Genomic DNA, 22,581 nt, shown 5'->3' with positions numbered 1-22,581 from the left:
CATATACATGTGACATGTCAGACATTAGAGGATTACCAGAGACACAGACCCATGTACAGAACAAAAGACTCTTGTAAATAATATACAGTCCTATGAAAAAGTTTGGGCACCCCTATTAATCTTAATCATTTTTTGTTCTAAATATTTTGGTGTTTGCAACAGCCATTTCAGTTTGATATATCTAATAACTGATGGACACAGTAATATTTCAGGATTGAAATGAGGTTTATTGTACTAACAGAAAATGTGCAATATGCATTAAACCAAAATTTGACCGGTGCAAAAGTATGGGCACTCTTATCATTTTATTGATTTGAATACTCCTAACTACTTTTTACTGACTTACTGAAGCACAAAATTGGTTTTGTAACCTCAGTGAGCTTTGAACTTCATAGCCAGATGTATCCAATCATAAGAAAAGGTATTTAAGGTGGCCAATTGCAAGTTGATCTCCTATTTGAATCTCCTCTGAAGAGTGGCATCATGGGCTACTCAAAACAACTCTCAAATGATCTGAAAACAAAGATTGTTCAACATAGTTGTTCAGGGGAAGGATACAAAAAGTTGTCTCAGAGATTTAACCTGTCAGTTTCCACTGTGAGGAACATAGTAAGGAAATGGAAGACCACAGGGACAGTTCTTGTTAAGCCCAGAAGTGGCAGGCCAAGAAAAATATCAGAAAGGCAGAGAAGAAGAATGGAGAGAACAGTCAAGGACAATCCACAGACCACCTCCAAAGAGCTGCAGCATCATCTTGCTGCAGATGGTGTCACTGTGCATCGGTCAACTATACAGCGCACTTTGCACAAATAGAAGCTGTATGGGAGAGTGATGAGAAAGAAGCCGTTTCTGCACGTACGCCACAAATAGAGTTGCCTGAGGTATGAAAAAGCACATTTGGACAAGGCAGCTTCATTTTGGAAACAAAAATTGAGTTGTTTGGTTATAAAAAAAAGGCGTTATGCATGGCGTCCAAAAAGAAACAGCATTCCAAGAAAAACACATGCTACCCACTGTAAAATTTGGTGGAGGTTCCATCATGCTTTGGGGCTGTGTGGCCAATGCCGGCATCGGGAATCTTGTTAAAGTTGAGGGTCGCATGGATTCCACTCAGTATCAGCAGATTCTTGAGAATAATGTTCAAGAATCAGTGACGAAGTTGAAGTTACGCCGGGGATGGATATTTCAGCAAGACAATGATCCAAAACACCGCTCCAAATCCTCAGGCATTCATGCAGAGGAACAAGTACAATGTTCTGGAATGGCCATCCCAGTCCCCAGACCTGAATATCATTGAACATCTGTGGGATGATTTGAAGCGGGCTGTCCATGCTCGGCGACCATCTAACTTAACTGAACTTGAATTGTTTGTCCAAAATACCTTTATCCAGGATCCAGGAACTGATTAAAAGCTACAGGAAGCGACTAGAGGCTGTTATCTTTGCAAAAGGAGGATCTACTAAATATTAATGTCACTTTTCTGTTGAGGTGTCCATACTTTTGCACCGGTCAAATTTTGGTTTAATGCATATTGCACATTTTCTGTTAGTACAATAAACCTCATTTCAATCCTGAAATATTACTGTGTCCATCAGTTATTAGATATATTAAACTGAAATGGCTGTTATAAACACCAAAATATTTAGAACTAAAAATGATTAAGATTAATAGGGGTGCCCAAACTTTTTCATAGGACTGTAGGTACTGTAATGTGGATATAGAATTAGGAGAGCAAACACTGCATAGTACTGTCATTGACGTCAATGTAACCAGATGGGATAAACCATGTCTGCCTTTAGGGTAATAAGTATGTTACATGTCAAGCTTAAAAAAGGCTTAAGTGCATTGAGCTGAAACGTAGGGGTGTATGGGACATAACTCTCACAATTTTACAATTTTTCACTACTTTGTTATGGAGAGACGCCTATTTTTTACTTTAATATTTTTGGGATTAGCCTATACCCTTGGCTGGCACTCTCTTTTTGCTTGTGCAGTCTTTATATATATATATATACACACACACACACACACACACACACACACACACACACACACTGTGGCCAAAGACGAACACTGAGAATTCTAAATGTGTCACTGCAGTTAAGCCCAATGGGGGAGAATTATTGTCCTCTATGCCAGAAAACTGTTGCAGAAAAGTCACAACTATAAATTTTTTTGTGCAAATGACTTTTTTACGCCACCCTGATTACTTTACAAAAAGGGGTCCTCAGTTTTCTGGTGTAAATATATAATATTGTGTAAAATAAATTGTAGAAACACAGAATGCTGAATTATATCATGATAAATGAAGGGTGCCGTCTGTCAGCCCAGGAGTAGCAAAGCAAACATTCTGGATGAAAGCAGCCATGTTTTTTTTCTTTTTGTTCAATCCCTTTAAGTTGATTAGACTTTGGGATAAAATGCAATGAAGGAGTTTTCAGATTTTTGAGGTGACCATACATAATAGATGTGCAGCTTCCAACACATCAAATGTGATATGGGGTCCATTGAACACCAATAAGTGTATGTTTACACTGATATTTTTCGAAGCAAATTTTGAGGTGTTTTTTCCTCAATCTGCTCCAAACAACTCTGTTCTGCTTGCCATTTATTTCTCTGGAAGATTTTTTGCCTTTGGCTAGCTTTTCTGCCTTAACTGAGCATTTCATGATCAGGTCTTTCATTGCTCTTTTGGTAGGTGGGATGATGAATACATGGAAGAAGCGTTGGTGTGTCTTAAAAGATGAGACTTTCCTGTGGTTCAGGTCTAAGCAAGAAGCTTTGAAGCAAGGCTGGCTTTATAAAAAAGGTGGAGGGTCATCTACTCTGTCTAGAAGAAACTGGAAGAAGCGTTGGTTTGTTCTCCGGCAATCCAAGCTAATGTACTTTGAAAGTGACAGTGAGGAGAAACTAAAAGGAACCATAGAACTCCGGGAAGCAAAGTAAGTTCCTCCCTCCAAGAATCATTGCATTGTAAGGGCTCGTTCACATCTGTGCCCGGTTTCCGTTCATACAGGTTTCCGTTTCCTGCACAAAACAGAGCAGGAGACAGAAAGCTGCAGGACTCTTTCAAACCCATTCATTTGAATGGGTTTGAAAGGTGTCCGACCGTGAGCGCCGGTGAGCGTTTTATGCTCTCCTCCGTAAAACCGTTTTTTTAAAACCGGACACAGAGTCGGACATGCAGTACTCTGTGTCCGGTTTGAAAAAAACGGTTTCGCCGCCGAGCGCATAAAACGCTCACCGGTGCTCACGGCCGGACTCAGCATGACAGGTTTCTGTTTTCTGCATGCAGAAGACGGAAACCTGAAAACAGAGTGCGGGCGCTAGTGTGAACCCAGCGTAAGCTGTGTTTCACACTCAAGTACCTGTACCCAGCTGTAATATTACATTTAGCAAAGTTATATATGGGCTCTTACCTCTTTTGACCCATACAGTATTAAGGTGGCTATACACCTTAGATAGTTGTAGGCTAAGTACTTGTTGTTCTGGCAGCTATTCCTTCCAACTGCCCCCCCCCCCCCCCCCCCTTACACATATATACTCTGCTCTTATGAAGTCAACACCTGTCCATCAAGTTATCTCCTTTTAAATATCAGTCGTATTAAAATCCATTAGAGTGGTATTTCCACAAATCAGACCTCCACTGATCAGAAGAACAGCGTACCTTCATCCCCTGATCTGTGTGGTCAGACAGCACAATCACAGCTTTATTCATTTCATTCGGGGTGCTGACGCTGTACATTATGCCTAGCACCATTATACCTTTAGCTATTCCAATGGATGGATCATTTGCTTGAAAAAACAATTTTTATAAATTTGCCAGTGAGGCTTAAGTATAATGGGGGGGGTGTCTCCAAGGGCTCAGCCTTACCCAGTACACTTGATTGACAGTCTCTTCCTGTCCTACAGCTATGATGCTGCTTGTTGAATGCCTGCATCTGTGTCTGGTGTTTCCCAGCTGGTGCCCTTGGAGGTTCAATCATGACCCCATTGCTCATGAGTCTCAATCACATATTAATAAGAATGTTTTTTTCATGGAAATTTTACATCTGTTGGACTATCTACAGGTATCATGGGGCTCAGCATTATGTGCCCTACAATACACCGATGCTTGTTTGACATTGAAGTTTTTGGTGTTTTCTGTTACCCAGATGCATTCAATTGTTTGCTGTGTCGCGCAGACGCAATACGTTTTATCTCATTTTCAAAACCTATATTATTATGAAATTAAAGTTGTTTTATGCACTACTCATTACAGGGAGATCATCGACAACACAGGCAAAGAGAATGGAATTGACATAGTGTTGGAGAATCGAACATACCACTTAATAGCAGAGTCCCCTGAAGACGCAAGGTAGGACAACTTTGTCAAAGTTTGGTTAAGACTTTCACCACATGTGTAATAATTCATGACTTTGAGGCTGAGGCCATCCACTGCAGAAAAGCTGTTTTTTTGTGGCATATTTATGAGCCAAAGCCAAGAATGGCTTTAAAAGGAATGGGAGATATATAGGAAGCTCTTATACCTCTCTCTACTGATAAATCCACATCTGGCTTAGGCTCATAAAACATGCAGCAAGATCTGAAAAAAATCCGCTGTTTTGCAATATGTGACATCAACCTAAGGCGACACATAGAAAGTATATTTTTTTCGCAGCATTTTTCACAGAAAGTCCACAAAGCTTGTGTTTTGTTTTTTTTTTTTTAAATGTAGATTGTGAGCCCCACATAGAGCCCACAATGTACATTTTTCCCTATCAGTATGTCTTTGGAATATGGGATGGAAATCCATGCAAACACGGGGAGAACATACAAACTCCTTGCAGATGGTTTTTTGCCCTTGGCGGGATTTCAACACCAGGACTCCAGCGCTGCAAGGCTGCAGTGCTAACCACTGAGCCACCGTGTGGCCCCCTCAAAGCTTGTGTTTTTGAAATCGCAGCATTACTGCTGTGGATTTTTTTTTTGCAATGTGTAGATGGGATTAGCCAGAATCCCATCCACTTTGCAGTAATGTAAAACTCAGACCTTTTGCAATGTGGGGTCCCTGGCCTCAAAGGGTTATCGAGTTCTTGAGAAAATAAGAAGCATTACTTACAGCTTCAGTCCCCTGCCAACCTGGTGCAGACACTCCAGTGGTCACCAAGGTCTTTGATTACGAGTGGCCAAAATGTAGCTGCCGCAACCAGTCTATGCCCTTATTGGTCACACGCCATACATATTGGCAGCGTGGCTCAGGTCTGAACAAATGGTCTGTGCATACTTGTCCTTTGCACACCAAGTTACTACAGGATGTATCTAATACGAACTTAATTACCACTGTTGTGGGAACATATATAGAGCAATATACAGTACATTTGAAAATGGATGTCAACTACACATATTATTTATATTTTAGCCAGTGTTGATTGGCATCTTGGTTGTACAACCTATGTAAAGGTGTGAATACTCTTCTGAAGGATTAATATGTGTGCTTTACATGCTTTATTGCTGTTTAATACATAAAATCCCATTTGACATCCTGTGAAGTCAGTGGTTATTATAAAGTATTGCAGAATTCATCTTGAAGTAACATCGCCACCTGCAGATAATACATAAGTAATGCAGGGTGTATCTCAGATTTGCAAGTCTCATTTATTTAAAGAGAATCAAAAATAGTTTAAGGTACCGTAATATCTTAATGTGACAGTCTGGGATTCTTAATTCCTCTTGGCTTGGTAACATTTACTTTTAACTCTCTCCTACCTAATATAGTAAACAGCTTATTTATGACATATCTTAAAAAACTAATTATCTAATGATTTAATATCTGGAGGCAAATGAGAAGATATCATAGAGAGGATAAGTTAGACAAGAGCGTTGAAAACAAGAATTTATTTTTTACTTCAGCCAAAAAGACATTGCGGCAGATTTATTAAGACTGGCATTTTGTACACCAGTCTTCATAAAGGCCCCACCTGGTGGAGGGCATGACTGATTGATGAACAGGCTTCACCCTTTATAATTGATGCCAGAAAACTGGTATGCGTTATAATAACTATATTGGCCTGAAACATCCCTGGACCACCCCTCTTCAATACCAGAAAAACAGATTATTCAGGGGCACAGTGAAAATCAAATGATATATTCTATTTAGTATTCTCTACTTGGTGACAGCTCCTCTTTAAAGGGAGGAACAGTACAAATGACAACATGAGGTTGAACATAACATAAGATTGGTGCAGTAAACCAGTCACTCCTGTTTCTGATAATGTGCCTTGACATGACCACTGTCAGTCAAAACCCAGAAGATTTCTAGTTACCGTCAATGTAGAGGTCACAGATGGTCCCAGTAGATGTATTTTTCTCTGTGGAAAAAACCATTTTTATTTCCATTTTGTAACTCTAGCCATTATTTCATATTGTATATCGTATCCATGGTGCAAGTGTAGCTATAATTTCACATTGTATATTTCATCCATGGTGCAAGTCTAGCTATAATGTCACATTGTATATCCATGGTGCATGTGTAGCCATATATAATGTCACATTGTCTATGCATGGTGCAAGTCTGGCCATTATGTCACATTGTGTATCCATGGTTCAGGTCTATCCGTTATGTCACATAGTGCAATTATTGTACAAGTTTAGTCATTATGTCACGTTGTCCATCCATGGTGCAAGTCTGGTCATAATGTCACATTGTGCACCTATGGTGCACGTCTAACCATTATGTCACATTGTGCATCAATGGTAAAACTCTAGCCATTATGTCACATTGTACATCAATGGTAAAACTCTAGCCATTATGTCACATTGTGCATCAATGGTAAAACTCTAGCCATTATGTCACATTTGGCAGTCAAGGTGCAAGTCTAGCCATTATGTCACAATCAACCCAAAAATCAATTATGTTCTATTCACTTAAATGAGTACCTCCAAGAAGAGCATAGTTAGTAGGTGTGCTCGGATTTGTAGTCCCACAATATCTGGAGCGATGAAAGTAACCTACCCTTGCTCTATAGTGTACCATATATCACTTATAATAAATTCTTTCACTTGTACTCACTATATCAGGAATACATTACATCCAATACAAAACTGAAATAGAAGCCGGCACATAGTAATGTTGGTAGTTTTAACGTTATCCGTTTTGTGACTCATGACTAACTTTTCCAAAACATTGTGGAGATGATGATATCACTGTTTCCAGTAAACAAATGCAGCGACTCCTATAAAGGTTTCAGCACGTATTCACCAGTGACTTTATCGGGGATATGGTTGACTACAGTCTAGCACAGTATAGGAGTATGTCCAGAGTGCATTACCTATAGTTATATAATAAGTGGCACATATCTAACTAATAGAAGGAACCATTATATAAAATGCTTGAATGTTCAAGGTTTTTCTATACAGTACCTGCTCTCCTTTTTTGCCTAATCTGGGGTATTTTACAGTCTGTCTGTAGGTTAGTGATTGGACGGGGGAGATTGAAGTGATTTGACTACAGGCAAGGAATTTTTTGTTGTCGGGGACCAAGGAGGCATAGTTTTTATAGGAGATGTATATTCTATTTGCATATTGGGTATATTTTTCAGTTTAGATGCTCTAAAGTAATACGAGTGGTTGCACAATAGTTTTTTGTGCATAGTTTCTTCTTTACATATCACCAAAGAGTTTTTGTGCTCTGTATGAAATCTTCTCATGACTGTTTGCTGTGTCCATCCTACAGTCAGTGGTTCAGCGTTATGAGCCAGGTTCAGTCATCCACAGAACAGGAAATTCGGGAGATGCACGATGAGCAAGCAAATCCCCAAAATGCTGTGGTAAGTGAAAATCCATTCACCACTCAATGGAGCATATTATTCAGTGATTATGGTAATCCTACTAAGTCTTTTTTTTTTTACTTTTTTGTGCTGGACAACATAATCTGTCTGGTAATATTACTTTATACAGAAGACTTAGGTTTATGAATAATTCTGCTCCTGTACACTATATTAGACTTGACATGCAGAATGAATGTTTCATCTAAATAATAATATAAAGGGATAAGACCTAATAATATCTAACAGATTACTTGTGCACCACCTTATAGTGACAAGTCATTTGTAATGAATGTTTTTCTTGTTGGGCCTAGGCCTCCCATAGGATTTCTTTGGTTGTCCAATGGATAAGTATAACCATGTAGATGATCATTTCTTTTATCTGCTTAATAAGCAATTTTTTCTCTGTATAGGGAACCTTGGATGTTGGTTTGATCGATTCAGTCTGTGCTTCTGATAACCCAGATAGGTGAGTCTTCAAAAACAATTGCATTTAAATTATATATAGCAACATGGTGTGACAAAATAATAATTAATAATAATAATACTGGTAATAATATTTTTTTATTAATCGCAAATAAGGTAATATACACAATTATTGTGATCTTAGTATGGGTCATAATCGCCTAGCTTTACACCAACATATTCCCAAGCACTATACTTGGCAAAGTCATTCAGGTAGAAGATTATAATCTGGGCAAATGCAGTGTATAAAGCGATTCACACTCTAGCTTATGCTCTTTAAGGCTGGTCTTAATGATACATCCTCAAAGTATTTTTATCATAGCTGGGCAGGTTTACAGTAAATAATAGTGAAATGAAAATCCTTCAACCTATTTGATATGCACTTGCTTTCTTAGCGAGGATGAAGAATTCTTGTGCAATTGCCTGTTGTGTAAACATTGTCCGTGTTTACGTGTCAGCTAATATCGTTTTCCCACCTTTTTTCCATCTTCAGACCAAATTCATTTGTTATCATAACCGCAAACCGCGTCCTTCACTGTAACTCAGACACACCTGAAGAAATGCATCACTGGATAACATTACTGCAGAGGTCGAAGGGTGACACCCGAGTGGAAGGACAGGAATTCATTGTTCGTGGTGAGAAGCATGTCCTGTTTATTACATCATACCTGCATTTGTGTATGGTTACCGAAATAAATGAATAGGACATTTACCAACACTGTATTAATATTTAGCATTAATATGAAATAGTTTATCTTGAAAACCATCACAACATAATATGACCATAACATATTTTTGTTATTTAGTATCTAAAAATACATTAATATTCTATTTTACTTGATATATTAGGGTGGCTGCACAAGGAAGTGAAAAATAGTCCTAAGATGTCTTCACTGAAGCTAAAGAAGCGTTGGTTTGTGCTTACCCATAATTCACTAGACTATTACAAGAATTCTGAGAAAAATTCCATCAAATTGGGGACGTTAGTTCTGAACAGCCTGTGTTCTGTGGTACAGCCCGAAGAGAAAATCTTTAAAGAAACTGGTAATAAACATTTCTACATTTCCTTTTCAATATGTTCCTTGAAAAGCCACAATTGCAAATATTCACGGTCATCAATTGTTCAACAGGATACTGGAATGTGATAGTGTATGGACGCAAGCACTGCTATCGTCTCTACACAAAGCTGTTGAATGAAGCCACAAGGTGGTCCAGCGCTATTCAGAATGTAATTGACACTAAGGCACCTATAGATACCCCAACACAGCAGCTCATACAGGATATTAAGGTAGGTTAAATCAAATGAATTAGAAAAAGCTAAAGTGACACTGACAGCCAAGTAGCAAGGCCTGGATGATATAACACCACTTATCATATACTATGCAAACCAAAATAAAAATAGAATAAATACCACTATAAATGATGTGAAATGTTTTTTTGTTTTGTTTTCTATTATGACCCAACTTCCATTTATGTTAAGTTTGTATTTGTTTTTAAGGAAAACTGCCTGAATAATGAAGTCGTAGAGCAGATATACAGAAGAAATCCAATTCTTCGTTATACTCATCACCCATTGCATTCTCCATTACTGCCTCTTCCCTATGGAGACATCAACTTAAACTGTAAGTCATTTGTCGTATATATGTTTTTTTTCAGGGTAATATTCAGTCTAATTTACATTTGTAGACATATACTTTTAGTAGATACTATACATAGATAAAAGTTAGATACTATAGATAGATAGTTATATACTATAGATGAATAAATATATAGATACCATAGCCGCATTGTTGGGTGACATATAATTGAAATTTGCCCTACCTTAACCCTAGCTATACATTATATTCAATAAAAGCATGATTCTTTCCTTTGTTGTTGTACTAGCATGATATGTTGTTGTGTAGAGATGAGCGAACAGTGAAATATTTGAGATTCGATATTCGTTTCGAGTAGAGCCTCAATATTCAACTACTCGATCGAATATCAAATCCCATTAAGGAGAGTCACCACATACACAAATAGCAGGAGGAGAGTGTTTAGGAGGAGCGCTGTGCAGTTAAAGCGCACGGACCCCATTATAGTCTATGGGGTCCATGCACTTTAACTGCACAGCGCTTGCAGTTGCACTGATAAAAAGTCAGCTCCCTCGTAACAGCAAGCTGCCAGCTCTCCTGACTAGCAAGGACGAGCCTGCTGTAGAACCAGCGTTGATTTGCTTCAGGCTTGTCCTTGCTAGTCAGGAGAGCTGGCAGCTTTCTGTTACGAGGGAGCTTACTTTTTCTCATAGGAATGAATTGACCAGCGTTGATTGGCCAGTGTACAGCATTCGGCCAATCAACGCTGCTTCTGCCAGAGGCTCGTCTGTGAGGAGGCGGAGTCTAAAATCGGACCACAATGAAGACTGCTGTGGTCCGATCTTAGACTCCGCCTCCTCACAGACGAGCCTCTGGCAGAACCAGGGTTGATTGGCCAAATGCTATACATTGTATAGCATTCAGCAAATCAAAGCTGGCTCTGAATCGAATATTTACTGCGAATAGCTAGTAGTAGTCGATCGAGTACGAATATTTCGAATACCATAGTATTCGATCGAATACCTACTCGATCGAATACTACTCGCTCATCTCTATTGTTGTGCAGTCAAATCCTAGCTACCAGTTATCACTATCAATAGAGCACTTTCTTTATTACGTAGAATAGACATTTAATGAAGTTTCTTTAAGATTCCTTTATGATCTGAATATTATCAGATATGCTCCGGAACTAACCACCCATGTAATTTCTTGTTACAGTATTAAAAGACAAAGGATATACAACACTCCAGGACGAAGCCATTAAAATTTTCAATTCTTTGCAGCAGCTTGAGTCTCTTTCTGATCCTGTCCCAATAATTCAGGGTATTCTTCAAACTGGTCATGACTTGCGACCTTTGAGAGATGAACTTTACTGTCAGCTTATTAAACAGACCAACAAAGCTCTACATCCTGGCAGCACTGGCAACCTGTATCATTGGCAGATACTCACTTGTCTGAGCTGTACCTTTCCACCTAGTCGCAGTATTCTTAAGTATATGAAGTTTCATCTGAAGAGGTGAGATATGGTTTTAGTAGTGATATTTTCGTAATCTATGTTGGGGTTTTATTATTTTGCCATTGTAAATAACCATCTAATGCATATTATCTTACCCTTCTAGAATAAGAGAACAGTTCCAGGGTTCAGAGATGGAAAAGTATGCTGTATTTATCTATGAGTCCTTGAAAAAAACCAAGTGCAGGGAGTATGTGCCATCTCGAGATGAAATTGAGGCCTTAATCAAGAGGCAGGAAATTACAACCACGGTATACTGCCATGGCGGAGGGGCTTGTAAGATCACCATCACCTCCCACACCACAGCTGGAGAGGTGAGACCTTCACATGGATTGACCAATACACCGCATTACAGAATTACTAGGGAACTAAGTCTTCCACAAATAGTAACCAAATGTAATTTCTCATAGGACTTTTGGGAATAACAGTAACATTTTGATTCGCTGCTATATTTAGATTATCATTTTCCTTGGAATATTTTTAAAGATGTCTTCAAATGTCTTAGAGCTGTGAAACAATATACACTCATTGAAAAAAAAAAATAACCCACCAAGGAGTTGTTGGAATCGATTAAAACTTGTGAATGTAAAGGTGATATATGTACTGTCTTTTTCAAACTATAGGATGTTCTTATAGCAAGAAAAAAATCTTCCTAAAAAGTGGCTACGTCTTATGGTCCAAAGTCAAGTGGTCCAGCATTGCCAGACCCCCTGACTGCTTCCATAGTGATTTGGAGGGCTAATAAAGTGCCCTCCCTGCCCTACACCAATCTGCTAGGTCAGCACAAGGCAGAAGACCATGAGTCATGTGAGATCTCCTACCTCTCAATAACAAGCAGCTGTAAAACTAGATGAAATATGTAAAGGGCCTTTGATGATGTAATGAGCAAGTGACCGATCACATACAGGTCTGGGGGGACTGAACACACAGTCACTTCTCATGATTTTGATGAAGGCAGGTAGGCAGGGGAAGCACTTTTATTCCTTCTTGTGGCAAGACCACCCACCTGCTGAGTTTTTCAGTAATGCAACATTTCTATCTGGGTGTGTTATTTTTTTGGGCAATGAGTGTAAAATGCTAGTTCATATAAAAAGGATTACTGTATTTTATTATTTCAGTTGATAATACATAGTCAATTTATAGTGTTATAGTTCTGCTTAATTTCCTTTTTAAAGGGGCTACATCCATAAGCCAATTCTGTGCTTTCCTCTGGTAGTGGAGAGCCACAGCAATGGGCAACCATAGAGGACTTGGTTAGTCATTGTTTTCAGTGGGTGGCATTTACCGTATTTTTCGGACTATAAGACGCACCCAGGTTTTAGAGGAGAAAAATAGGGAAAAAAAAATTTTCAGGCAAAAAATGGTAAAATATTTAATATATGGGAGTTGTAGTTTTGGAACAGCTGCAAGGCCACATTGACAGGTGACCCTGCAGCTGTACGGGGATGTATAGGGCGTTTTTTTTGTGGGGCCAGGTGTACTTTTTAGATATACCATTTTGGGGAATGTTTATTGCTTAGATCACCTTTTATTTAATTCAGAGGCAAAACAGAGAGAAAAACCCGGCAGTTTAGCACTTTTGATTTTGACGTTCACTGTACATAAAAATATTAGTAGACAGGGCATTTTCAGACACAGGGATACCTAATGTATATGTTTCACAGTAATGTTATACTTTTATATGTATTCTAGGGAAAGGAGGTGAACTTTTATTTATTTTATTATATTTTTTTTAAGTGTTTTTTTTTTTTTTTTTTTTACTATTTTAATATCCCCCGCCTAGGGGGCTTGAACCTGCAATCATTTGATTGCAAGTCCCATAGACGGCAATACAAGTGTATTGCCGTCTATGGGAGATTCTATACATTACTATCGCGGAGGGTCATAGACCAGCCGCGATAGTAATATATATCTATGACAAGCCTCGGAGCCTTCATTAGGCTCCCGGCTGTCATCGGAACAGGCCGGCTCCTGCGGCCTCGCCGTGCAGGAGCCGGCCTGCATCACTAAAGGTATGGGGCCGGTGGGGGAGGCTAACTAACTGCCGGGACCTGTGGAGGAGGAGTGGATTTGCAGCATGGCCGCGCTACTGTCACTGCTGGTTTTCTTCAGCGGCAGTAGCGCGGCAATCTGCAGGCCCCGGCAGCTAAGACAGTCCCCGGCATCTGCTGTAATAGACCGGCGGATGCCGGGGAGTGTCTTAGCTGCCGGGGCCTGCAGATTGTCACACTCCTGCCGCTGAAGAAAACCAGCGGTGGCAGTAGCGCGGCAATCTGCAGGCCCCGGCAGCTAAGACACTCCCCGGCAAACGCCGGTCTATTACAGCAGATGCCGGGGACTGTTTTAGCTGCCGGGGCCTGCAGATTGCCGCGCTACTGCCGCTGAAGAAAACCAGCGGTGGCAGTAGCGCGGCCATGCTGCAAACCCACATTCAGACTATAAGACGCACCCTCATTTTCCTCCGAAATTTGGGGGGAAAAAAGTGCGTCTTATAGTCCGAAAAATACGGTAATACTACGTTGTAATTTCTACACATCAGAATGAGGAAAACTAATTATCTCTTTGTAGGTTGTAGAGAAGTTGATCCGGGGCCTGGCCATGGAAGATAGCAGAAATATGTTTGCCCTCTTTGAGTACAATGGTGTTACAGAAAAAGCCATTGAAAGCAGAGCTGTTGTAGCAGATGTACTGGCTAAGTTTGAAAGGTAGGTTTTACATGTTCACCACGATCATTAAACAGCATTTAGATGATTTCTCTCACTGCTAATATGAATGCCCTGTCTGTGGGATAAGAGATAAGTATCTATCCCAATGACTGGGACCACCAGCAATCAGTAGAATGGAGCAATAGTGTGAATGTGTTAACACCCCCCCATTCTTTTCTATTGGACTGATGAAGATATCTATCGATATTTAATAAAAAGTCCATAATAATTTAATCTAATTCTTTGACAAAATTATTTTATTATCTACTTTACAACATAATTTACTAAACTGCTGAACTTGGGCATCAGAAATCTATATCAGGCTAGGTTCACACTTGTGCCGGGATCTCCATCGTGTAGGATTCGCCTTTTCTGCCATTTTTATACTGAAAAGAGAAAGGTCAGTGCAGGACTTTTCTTTCTGCCGATTTGTCTCTGTCTCAGTCTCCTCAACACAGATGTGAACCTTTTCTCACTTAGTTATTTGTAAAATCATAATATATTATGGTCCATAATCATATAAAGAGCTTCTCTGGTTACCACAAGAAACATTTTTATCTTCATACTTTGTCATAAACTGTAGTTTACTTAGGTACTGGGAACACAAAACTGTTTGCTTACATACACAAGTCAGTACAGCAGAGTCTACAAACATGGTGTAGATTGACCAATGCAGTGTATATTCTGCAAATTTATAGAAATTGCTATAAGGATTAATGCATATAAACTTAGCTACTGTAGTAGCCTTCCTATGTCTGGATCATATAGTTCTGCTGATCACCAGGGTAGCTTTCTTAAAATTGCCCTGGGCCCCTGGACTGGGGATAGTAACATTACCATTCAAAGCTTACATAATATTTTATTTCCTTTAGAGGAAGGTCCACTACTTGGCTATTTATGGTCTACTGGGCCCATGGTTATATAAAGAAGATCAAAAATTCACTTTGTTTTCTACTACTCTTAGAGTTTTCCTTGTAGCAATAGTATATGAATTAGATTATGCCTCTGTCTCTATTGGAATTTGTCAGAATATTCAGTAGGAAATCTTATTCAATGTTTTTGTCTTTCCAAGGCTTTCGGCAAGTACAGATGCAGGAGACAGACAGTGGAAGTTCTACTTTAAGCTGTATTGTTTCTTAGATACAGATCATATTCCAAGAGACAGTGTTGAATATGCATTTATGTTTGAACAGGTAAGATTAAAGTGACCATTTTTTAATGTTTTTTATACTATATTAAGGGATCTTCAGAAGAAAACTGTAGTCATGTAACACGTTTCGCAAATATGAAGTAATCAACATACTAGCATGTACTTGTAAGAAAGTTTTGAACCTGACACAACTATATTTTTTCTCAGGCCCACGAAGCAGTTACTCGGGGACACTATCCAGCACCTGAAGAAACACTTCAGGTCCTGGCCGCTTTAAGGTTACAGTATTTACAAGGTGACCACAGCTCACACACTGCTGTACCAGAGATGGAACAGTTTTACCCTGTTGAGAAACTGAAGTCCCGAATTTGCCAGTCCACTAAAGGTTCTACACCAATAGAAAGATCTGAGAGGAAGCGCTCTAGTTTCTTGGAAGGAACATTAAGACGAAGCTTCAGAAGTGGCTCTGTGAGTAAACAAAAAGTAGAAGAAGACCAAGTGGATATGTGGGTTAAAGAAGAGGTGATGTCTACCAGGACCAATATAATTGACAAATGGAAGAAGCTTCAGGGGATGACTCCAGAGCAGTGTATGACCAAATACATGGCCTTGATAAAAGAATGGCCGGGCTATGGATCAACTCTGTTTGATGTTGAGGTAAGAAAATTGTATTAAATGAAATACTTTGTATTTCTATGTGGTATGTTGAATAGACAAAGTACATATATTCACTGCAAATAAGTTTATTTACTGCAACATATACAGATTAATATCAAAAGCTGAGTGGTGCATTGGTTTGCTTGTTCTACAGTGCAAAGAAGGTGGATTTCCTCAAGAATTGTGGTTAGGTGTGAGCGTTGAATCTGTGTCAGTCTATAAAAGAGGCGAAGGAAGACCTTTGGAAGTATTTCACTATGAACATATCCTTTCTTTTGGTGCTCCATTAGCCAACACCTACAAGATAGTTGTGGATGAGCGGGAACTTCTTTTTGAAACTAGTGCGGTAAGTAAGCCCACAAAAAGGCACATTTGACATATTAACTATGATAATATTTTTCTTAATCCGTAGGCTTCGTTCATATTGAAATTTGCTGTGTGTTGTAAATTTCTCATTACCATCAAATTGCTACTGTCGCATGCATTGTTTTTAAGCTTTTCTCTGCCTGGGGTTTCTTAAAGTAGAAACCTGCAGCATTGTCAGAATGCCACTTGTTACTGTATACGAACAGGCACCTTCATTCAATTTTGATTTAAAGTGTATGTTTTATTTAAAAAAAAATGCTAAAAGTGGAATTCAAATAAAAAGTTATATGCACCACACCTCCTAAAAATAAGAGTTCAGCATGTGCAGAGTTCATTCATATCACTATGGCCTACACCCCCTTGCACATGTCTTCAGAAAATCACCAGAGTTGGAAGCAACAAAAATCTGCTTTGAATCTGAAAATGTTAAAAAGTATTATCCTATAAAATGTAGGAATTACACAAGTAAGTGCTCCCCTAAAGCCTAAATACAGTCCTATGAAAAAGTTTGGGCACCCCTATTAATCTTAATCATTTTTAGTTCTAAATATTTTGGTGTTTGCAGCAGCCATTTCAGTTTGCTATATCTAATAACTGATGGACTCAGTAATATTTCAGGATTGAAATGAGGTTTATTGTACTAACAGAAAATGTGCAATATGCATTAAACCAAAATTTGACCGGTGCAAAAGTATGGGCACCCTTATCATTTTATTGATTTGAATACTCCTAACTACTTTTTACTGACTTACTGAAGCACAAACTTGGTTTTATAACCTCACTGAGCTTTGATCTTCATAGCCAGGTGTATCCAATCATGAGAAAAGGTATTTACGGTGGCCAATTGCAAGTTGTTCTCCTATTAGAATCTCCTCTGAAGAGTGGCATCATGGGCTACTCAAAACAACTCTCAAATGATCTGAAAACAAAGATTGTTCAACATAGTTGTTCAGGGGAAGGATACAAAAAGTTGTCTCAGAGATTTAACCTGTCATTTTCCACTATGAGGAACATAGTAAGGAAATAGAAGACCACAGGGACAGTTCTTGTTAATCTCAGAAGTGGCAGGCCAAGAAAAGTATCAGAAAGGCAGAGAAGAAGAATGGTGAGAACAGTCAAGGACAATCCACAGACCACCTCCAAAGAGCTGCAACATCATCTTGCTGCAGATGGTGTCACTGTGCATCGGTCAACAATACAGTGCACTTTGCACAAGGAGAAGCTGTATGGGAGAGTGATGAGAAAGAAGCCGTTTCTGCAAGCACGCCACAGACAGAGTCGCCTGAGGTAAGCAAAAGCACATTTGGACAAGCCAGCTTCATTTTGGAAGAAGGACCTGTGGACTGATGAAACAAAGATTGAGTTGTTTGGTCATACAAAAAGGCGTTATGCATGGCGTCCAAAAAAAAACAGCATTCCAAGAAAAACACTTGCTACCCACTGTAAAATTTGGTGGAGGTTCCATCATGCTTTGGGGCATTGTGGCCAATGCCGGCACCGGGAATCTTGTTAAAGTTGAGGGTCGCATGGATTCCACTCAGTATCAGCAGATTCTTGAGAATAATGTTCCAGAATCAGTGACGAAGTTGAAGTTACGCCGGGGATGGATATTTCAGCAAGACAATGATCCAAAACACCGCTCCAAATCCTCAGGCATTCATGCCGAGGAACAATTATAATGTTCTGGAATGGCCATCCCAGTCCCCAGACCTGAATATCATTGAACATCTGTGGGATGATTTGAAGCGGGCTGTCCATGCTCGGCGACCATCAAACTTAACTGAACTTGAATTGTTGTAAAGAGGAATGGTCCAAAATACCTTCATCCAGGATCCAGGAACTGATTAAAAGCTACAGGAAGCGACTAGAGGCTGTTATCTTTGCAAAAGGAGGATCTACTAAATATTAATGTCACTTTTCTGTTGAGGTGCCCATACTTTTGCACTGGTCAAATTTTGGTTTAATGCATATTGCACATTTTCTGTTAGTACAATAAACCTCATTTCAATCCTGAAATATTACTGTGTCCATCAGTTATTGGATATATCAAACTGAAATGGCTGCTGCAAACAGCAAAATATTTAGAACTAAAAATGATTAAGATTAATAGGGGTGCCCAAACTTTTTCATAGGACTGTAGTTCTTAAAAGTAGACAACCTGAGAATTACATGTGTCTCAATGGGTAATAGACATGTCCACCTTAATATAACTGTGACAAACACATTTTTGAAAAATGCAATAATATATATATTTGCACCTTAAACTTATATTCAACTGTACATTCACACACAAAACACATATCAAATAGTAGATCAAAGTGTACACAATTTATATACTGCAAACATCAACTACAACAAGACTCTCAAGGACTCTCCAAAACACTGATATAGAAGTCAAGCCATATTTTGCTGTCATTCACTAATAGGTTAAAAATCTATACTGCACCTAGCGAACTGTGACTGTGATACCAAAATCTAACTTATTTGAGATTGCACAGCATACTGTATATTAAAACACAATTTTGTATGTCCTATATAGAACCACCTTCATGCAACTTTGCAGCAAACAGAGATTACAAATAATTGCACAAAAAAAATCTAATTTGCTTTAGTGGCATATTTGATTTTATTTTTTTTGTGCAATTGCTTATAATATCTGTTTGTATGCTCAAACAAACCTTTTTTTTTTTTTTTTACAAACTTGGGAAATTCCTGTAATGCGGCAATTTCCATTATTTTGATTTATATGTCATTGAGGGCATTTGTTCCTTCTGTGATAGTATGATGTGCTGTGCCAAGTTACAAATCTGCTGTATCTTTATATTATACATGTAATTTTTATACAGGAGATTGCTCTTTTCTGTCAGAATTTATTAAAATGGATGAGAACGCAAGTCCAAAATAAAAAAAGAAAACTGTTAAAGTATAGTTTGTTCATTTTTTCTCTATCCCATCCAGATCCCCATCCTTGTGTTATATATAAGCAGCATTGTCCTGTTATTCATAGATATGTTGCTGTAACCGTGGGATGTCACTATGGAGGAGGCTTCATTTAAAAAAAAAAATAGGGGAAGTCCAACAATTTTTTTTTATTTAATAGTGCTGTTAGTGGTGCCAGAAACTTAAGTAAACATTACTTACCTCTTTCGGACCTGTTTCCAGCTGAAGCAGCAGGTCTGTATACAGGTCCCAAGGCTGTGTTGTGCCTGGTGACTGCAGTGTCACATGTCGTTTGTGAAGGGGGCACTGCTGAGGCCTGTGATTGGCTGCAGGGGTCCCCTCACACAACAGGACATCACTTGTGATGTCAGCCAGGGGCACAGTACATAGGCAAATGGAGCTGTTGGAAACAGATACTTGGGTAGAGGTGAGTACTGGTCTGTTACATTTATGGGCCCACATCAGTAGTATTAACTGAGAAAAAAAAATGTGTTGGACAACCCCTTTAAGTATTGTTCCCATGGATGTGAATGGATCATGTTTACTAAAGCTCTGTAGGAAACAATATGTATATCTCTCCACACTGCCTACACTATGCATGTTTCTCTATGCTTAGTTCTTCCATCATATTGCTCTTCTTTTAATTCATTATCAGAATTTGCAGATCATCCAAAGGACGTATCAGCTTCTAGTCACACATGCTTAGTAGTCCTCTAATACAAATGCAGGAGAGCGACTCCTGCTATCTGCAGGCCAGCCAATAAGAATCACTGGGCTACAACTAAAACATTCACAAGTCCACATATACAGTCCATCAGTCTTGGCAGCCGACAAATAAATTCAGCACATTAGGTGGCCAATCTAGGTAGTTGAGTGCATTATGCTTCTCTGCTGTATTCTGCCGATAGCAGCGGAAATGTGAATTCTCTGTTCTTGCCCTCCTTTACTCCTGATGCTTCTGATCACAATGGAGATGATTTGTATATATATATATATATATATAATCAAATATTTCTTAGTACACTTCACAGTTTGGGTACAAAAATATTCCATTCTCCGTTTCCCAACTCCAATGTTTGCCTTTTCTAAATGTATTAAACATTAATTTCTGTCTAACAACCATTCTCATTGTATTCTCTTTTGTCTCTGATAAAGGTGGTTGATATTGCAAAGCTGATGAAGGCATACATTAGTATGATAGTAAAGAAGAGGTACAGCACCACACGATCGGAAAGCAGCCATGGGAGCCAAGGAAGTTCTAGGTGAAGACAGTGCCTCCCCCATATTCCCTCTGATCATAGTTTTGGCCTCAAGTCGAATTGAAAGGTGCTTTACTAATAAGTAGCTGAACTTTTCATCTCCTATCCAGGCTGTTGTGGCAGTCAGGATGATGTAGTGCCTAAATTATTAGCAATGACAGCAAGCTCCCAAAGTTTATAATGCTTCTCTGTGGCCAATGCCTTAGATTAAGACCCTGTATTGGATGCAGAGGGACGTGCCTTTAAACTTGATGCCCTATATGCCACCATTTTAAACCTTGTCCTCCTGGTATCCTCAAGAAGAGTATTGGATAGCTGCAGGCAGCTTTCCCCAGGACCCATTCATGACACAACATTGTATTTTTGTGATATTTTTGAGTGTGAATTTGTCAGTTTTGTAAATTCTTTTTTTATTCCATGTACTGGATGAAAGGGAATGTTAATGTGCAATGTTGAGTGTCTACTTTAATAGCTCAGTTATATATGGTGATTTAGATCTGTTGTGTGTTTGCTCCTAGAGTTCAGAGGTTATGAATGTTATAATGCAAGTTGTACCATTTTGTATTACATTCTTACTGTAGCCAGTATACATCCCCTGACTGCTGTATTTTAAATTAAGAGGTGACATAGCGACTAGAAAGAGTACAGTATTTATAAACTGCCTTACTATGACCGTACTTTAATATGTCAGTAGCACTTGCTATGCCAACGTTTTCTTTACTTGATGCAATTTGCCATATTAACATTGTTAAAGGGCTTGTAAATAGGTAAATGTGAGTGCTTTATTTTTCTATGGAAAGTTTTAATATGAAGCAAAATATTTCACCACCTAGTGGTTAGTGTCAGAAAAAAAACAAATCTTTATTCTGCAATGGAAAAGTTATACATGAATGCTAAAAAAATGCTGCATTGTAATATAAATTCTTGTCAATAAAATATTGTATTTAATGCGGATGAATTATTATTATTATTATTTATTTTTTTATTTTTTTGTTTAATAAATAAACATCTATTGCATTTCAGCATATATTGAAAGCTAGCTACTACTGATTCCCCAGCAGATAACTCGAAGAATTGTCACTTCTAAAATATATATGCTGTAGCTGGGAATTCAGTGATGGGATAGCGGCGCGATGGAGAAAACGCCATACCAAGTCTACACTATTTCCCTTGGAGTATTGTTGTAATCATACATTAGCAACACAGAAAGTAAGAAAGGTTGCTAAAAATGACTTGAAAGTTTTCCATTTAGGTATAACATATTGGGTATTTTAAACCTTATTAGGATAATCACGCCACTGTGGTAAAATGGTTGTATGGTATTTACAGTAGACATGCTTAAAAAAAATGGAGCACATTTCCAAACAATTTCCTTCACAATCTGCTAATAAGATTTCAGTGTATCAGCAAAAAGTATTTGAGTGTATTAACATTGTCCACTATCCTGGAGGTGATGCTTAATAAGAACCTGCATCAGTTCAGGAACTGGAAACTGCTTGGAAGAACCCACATGCAAAAAAAAGTGAGGGGAAGCCACACAAAAAAGTGCACAAAGATACGGTCCAGTTCCCCAAATCATCATTGCGAAAAGGCCCTAAGAAGGACGGAGGTAACTTTTGCTCCTAGCTTCTATCAAAGTTCTCACCCCAATGTCAGTCATGGAGCCGTCAATATGCTTGTATCCACCCAGTGGCGTAACTACCATGGTAGCAGTGGTAGCAGCTGCCACAGGGCCCGACACCTTAGGGGGTCTAGTTAATATGCCAAAAAGAGAAATAAACAATAAATTTTACTTTTTGAGGCCCGAGGCCACCTAAGGTGTCTGGTTCCGCCATTGGAGAGCCTCAGCTTGCGTCCTGACAGTGGGGGAGGGGCAGAGACATTGTGCAGGAAGAAGATACAGCCGGTGGATGGAGTGGGCAGCGCAGCGTTGAGAACTTATGGAGAGTGAGTGCAGACTGGTGAGTTTAACCCATGTGTGCAGGGCAGGCTGTGAGCACACAGCACTGTGCTGGCAGCTGCCTTGGCATGAAGGGGTTATTACAGTACCTAATACTGTGCTACAGGGGCCACTATGGGACATAATATGGTGTGCAGGGGCCACTGTGGGATATAATACTGTGTGCAGGGGCCACTATGGGACATTA

The 22,581-nt window shown here is 39.0% G+C and overlaps 1 protein-coding gene across 1 annotated transcript in view; it reads left to right on the top strand.

The window, feature by feature from the left end:
- Positions 1-21,382, top strand: part of MYO10 (myosin X) — a 206,429-nt gene extending 185,047 nt beyond the window's left edge. The window contains exons 27-41 of the mRNA XM_075270986.1: positions 2,699-2,942; positions 4,262-4,357; positions 7,715-7,808; positions 8,219-8,274; positions 8,764-8,906; positions 9,120-9,314; positions 9,401-9,558; positions 9,769-9,892; positions 11,063-11,360; positions 11,464-11,671; positions 13,926-14,062; positions 15,135-15,255; positions 15,420-15,869; positions 16,024-16,215; positions 20,331-21,382. Coding sequence (XP_075127087.1) covers positions 2,699-2,942; positions 4,262-4,357; positions 7,715-7,808; positions 8,219-8,274; positions 8,764-8,906; positions 9,120-9,314; positions 9,401-9,558; positions 9,769-9,892; positions 11,063-11,360; positions 11,464-11,671; positions 13,926-14,062; positions 15,135-15,255; positions 15,420-15,869; positions 16,024-16,215; positions 20,331-20,441 — 2,627 coding nt within the window. The 3' untranslated portion in view covers positions 20,442-21,382. The remainder of the gene's footprint in view (positions 1-2,698; positions 2,943-4,261; positions 4,358-7,714; positions 7,809-8,218; positions 8,275-8,763; positions 8,907-9,119; positions 9,315-9,400; positions 9,559-9,768; positions 9,893-11,062; positions 11,361-11,463; positions 11,672-13,925; positions 14,063-15,134; positions 15,256-15,419; positions 15,870-16,023; positions 16,216-20,330) is intronic.
- Positions 21,383-22,581: the final 1,199 nt, after the last annotated feature.

Source organism: Leptodactylus fuscus, chromosome 4 (genome assembly GCF_031893055.1).
Source record: "Leptodactylus fuscus isolate aLepFus1 chromosome 4, aLepFus1.hap2, whole genome shotgun sequence".
NCBI lineage: Eukaryota > Metazoa > Chordata > Amphibia > Anura > Leptodactylidae > Leptodactylus > Leptodactylus fuscus.
The sequence above is the reverse complement of the archived record's forward strand: the minus strand, read 5'-3'. Positions and strand labels throughout refer to the sequence as shown.